The sequence below is a fragment of the Myotis lucifugus genome, unplaced genomic scaffold (assembly GCF_000147115.1).
Source record: "Myotis lucifugus unplaced genomic scaffold, Myoluc2.0 scaffold_829, whole genome shotgun sequence".
NCBI classification, from domain to species: Eukaryota; Metazoa; Chordata; class Mammalia; order Chiroptera; family Vespertilionidae; genus Myotis; species Myotis lucifugus.
In genome coordinates this window covers 185,591-187,713 of record NW_005871877.1, presented here as the reverse complement: position 1 = coordinate 187,713, position 2,123 = coordinate 185,591, and the positions used below count along the sequence as shown (strand labels likewise).

Sequence of the window (2,123 nt, the reverse complement as noted above, 5' to 3'; positions counted from 1 at the left end):
GGGCCTGCTGGGGGTCCTGGCAAGCGTACCAGTGCTGGGAGTCCAGGCTGTTGCTGCTTTTGCGCAGGATGGTGGGGGAGCTGGCGGGCGGAAGTGCTACTCTCCCCACCCTCCTCATCCTCCTCGTCTTCCTCCTCGTCCTCCTGCTCATCCTCCTCCTCCTCCAGGCTCTGCAGGTGCTGCTGGCTGCCCCCGTGCTCCTGCGCACGCAGCTGCTGCAACTGGTTCTGCAGGCGGGGGCGGCGTCCACAGGGGCAGGTGGGCTGTGAGCCGCAGCCCCACCAGGCCGCCCGCCTGCCCGCCGCCCGGCATTCTCTCACCTGGGCATTGTAAATGGAGTCCACCCAGCCCCGGCACAGAGCCTGCCCGCTGGCCTGGAACGTGTAGGCCCCCACGGCGCTGTGGAACTCGTTCAGGTAGATGAGGAGGAAGGAGCCTGCTTAGGAAGGGCTCGAGTCAGTGTCCGCCAAGACCTCTGCCTGCCCTGCCCATCACAGCCCTGGCCCAGGGGCAGGGGGCGGGCTCCTCACCAGGGTCCCGCAGCTCCCGGCACACGATCTTGTCCACCAGCAGTGGTGGCCTGATGACCTTGGTCCTCTCAGCCTTCTTCACTGCCTTGGTCACCAAGAGCAGGTCCGTGAAGAGGAAGCAGTACACATCCATCTGGGGGGCAGGGGGAGCAGGAGAGGCCAGGGGTCAGAGCCAGGGTCCTGGGGCCTCAAGCAGGGACCCCTACCTGCCCGCTGCAGCGCCCTCTCCTGGGGGGACTCAGGCTTGGTCAAACACCTCCCCTGTCCTCATAGCCATGAATGTGAGAGCAGAATTAAAAGGAAGAGCAAGCCCTAGCTGGTTTGGCCCAGTGGATACAGCATCCGTCTGTGGACTGAGGGTCCTGGGTTCGATTCTGGCCAAGAGCACATGCCCAGGTTGTGGGCTCGGTCCCCAGTGGGGGGCGTGCAGGGGGCAGTCCATCGGTGATTCTCTCATCATTGATGTTTCTATCTCTCTCTCCCTCTCCTTTCCTCTCTGAAGTCAATTAAAAAAAGGAAGAACAAGACAATTTTCTTTCATTGAACTATAGACTTGTGACTTATTTAAATTAAAACTTGATATTAAAGAGGAAAGGGAGGTAAATTTTATTTTATTTTTAATATATTTTTATTGATTTCAGAGAGGGAGAGGGAGAGGGAGAGAGAGAAACATCAGAGAGAATCATTGCTTGGCTGCCTCCTGCACGCCCTCTACTGGGGATCGAGCCTGCATGTGCCCTTGACCAGAGTCGACTCGGAATCCTTCAGTACACAGGCCGACATTCTAGCCCAGCTGTGGGCAAACTATGGCCCGCGGGCCGGATCCGGCCCGTTTGAAATGAATAAAACTAAAAAAAAAAAAGACCGGACCCTTTTATGTAATGATGTTTACTTTGAATTTATGTTAGTTCACACAAACACTCCATCCATGCTTTTGTTCCGGCCCTCCGGTCCAGTTTAAGAACCCATTGTGGCCCTCGAGTCAAAAAGTTTGCCCACCCCTGTTCTAGCCACTGGGAGGCAACTTTAAAATCCTGACTTGCAGGCTCTGGGCTACATGGCGCATGATGGATTACTAGCTCAGTGCAAGCGTCTGTTCCTGGCCTGCTAACGGAGTGTGCCCCCTCCCTCCCACCAGAAACCACATGGCATCCAGTGGGCAAGACAGGCACCCACGGGCTGTGGCCATGCTGCTGAATTTGTAAAGCGCAAACTGCAGGCAGATAATCATCCCTCATAGACCACAAGGGTCACTAGTTCTTGAAATCACCGCCCAACTGACTGGGCAGCTGAAGAAACCACTGGTTCCCCCCCAGGAGGTGCCCCAGGGAAGGGAGTAGCCCAAACCCTGCAGGGGCAAGCGGGGGCGGGGCAGGGGGCCCCTGCACACCGGGGGTGGCCCCCTAAGAGGCACCTTGCTGTCCTTTCCCTTCTTTCATCCTCAGGTTGCCCTCCCAACAGCAGCTGAAGCGTCTCCTCCCGGGGAGGGCACCCAGGGAAGGGGCGGCGGTCAGGGCCAGGGTGCGGAAATATCCTTCCATGAGACTGGGGGTGGGGGTGGGAAAACCGCAGGTGCGGGGGGCCAGGGCTGAC

General features: G+C 58.2%; 1 protein-coding gene across 1 annotated transcript in view; it reads right to left on the bottom strand.

Annotated features, from left to right (window-relative positions):
• Positions 1-2,123, bottom strand: part of PLEKHG5 (pleckstrin homology and RhoGEF domain containing G5) — a 25,785-nt gene that overhangs the window by 1,977 nt on the left and 21,685 nt on the right. The window contains 5 exon segments of the mRNA XM_023747282.1: positions 5-85; positions 87-227; positions 321-436; positions 531-663; positions 1,945-1,959. Coding sequence (XP_023603050.1) covers positions 5-85; positions 87-227; positions 321-436; positions 531-663; positions 1,945-1,959 — 486 coding nt within the window.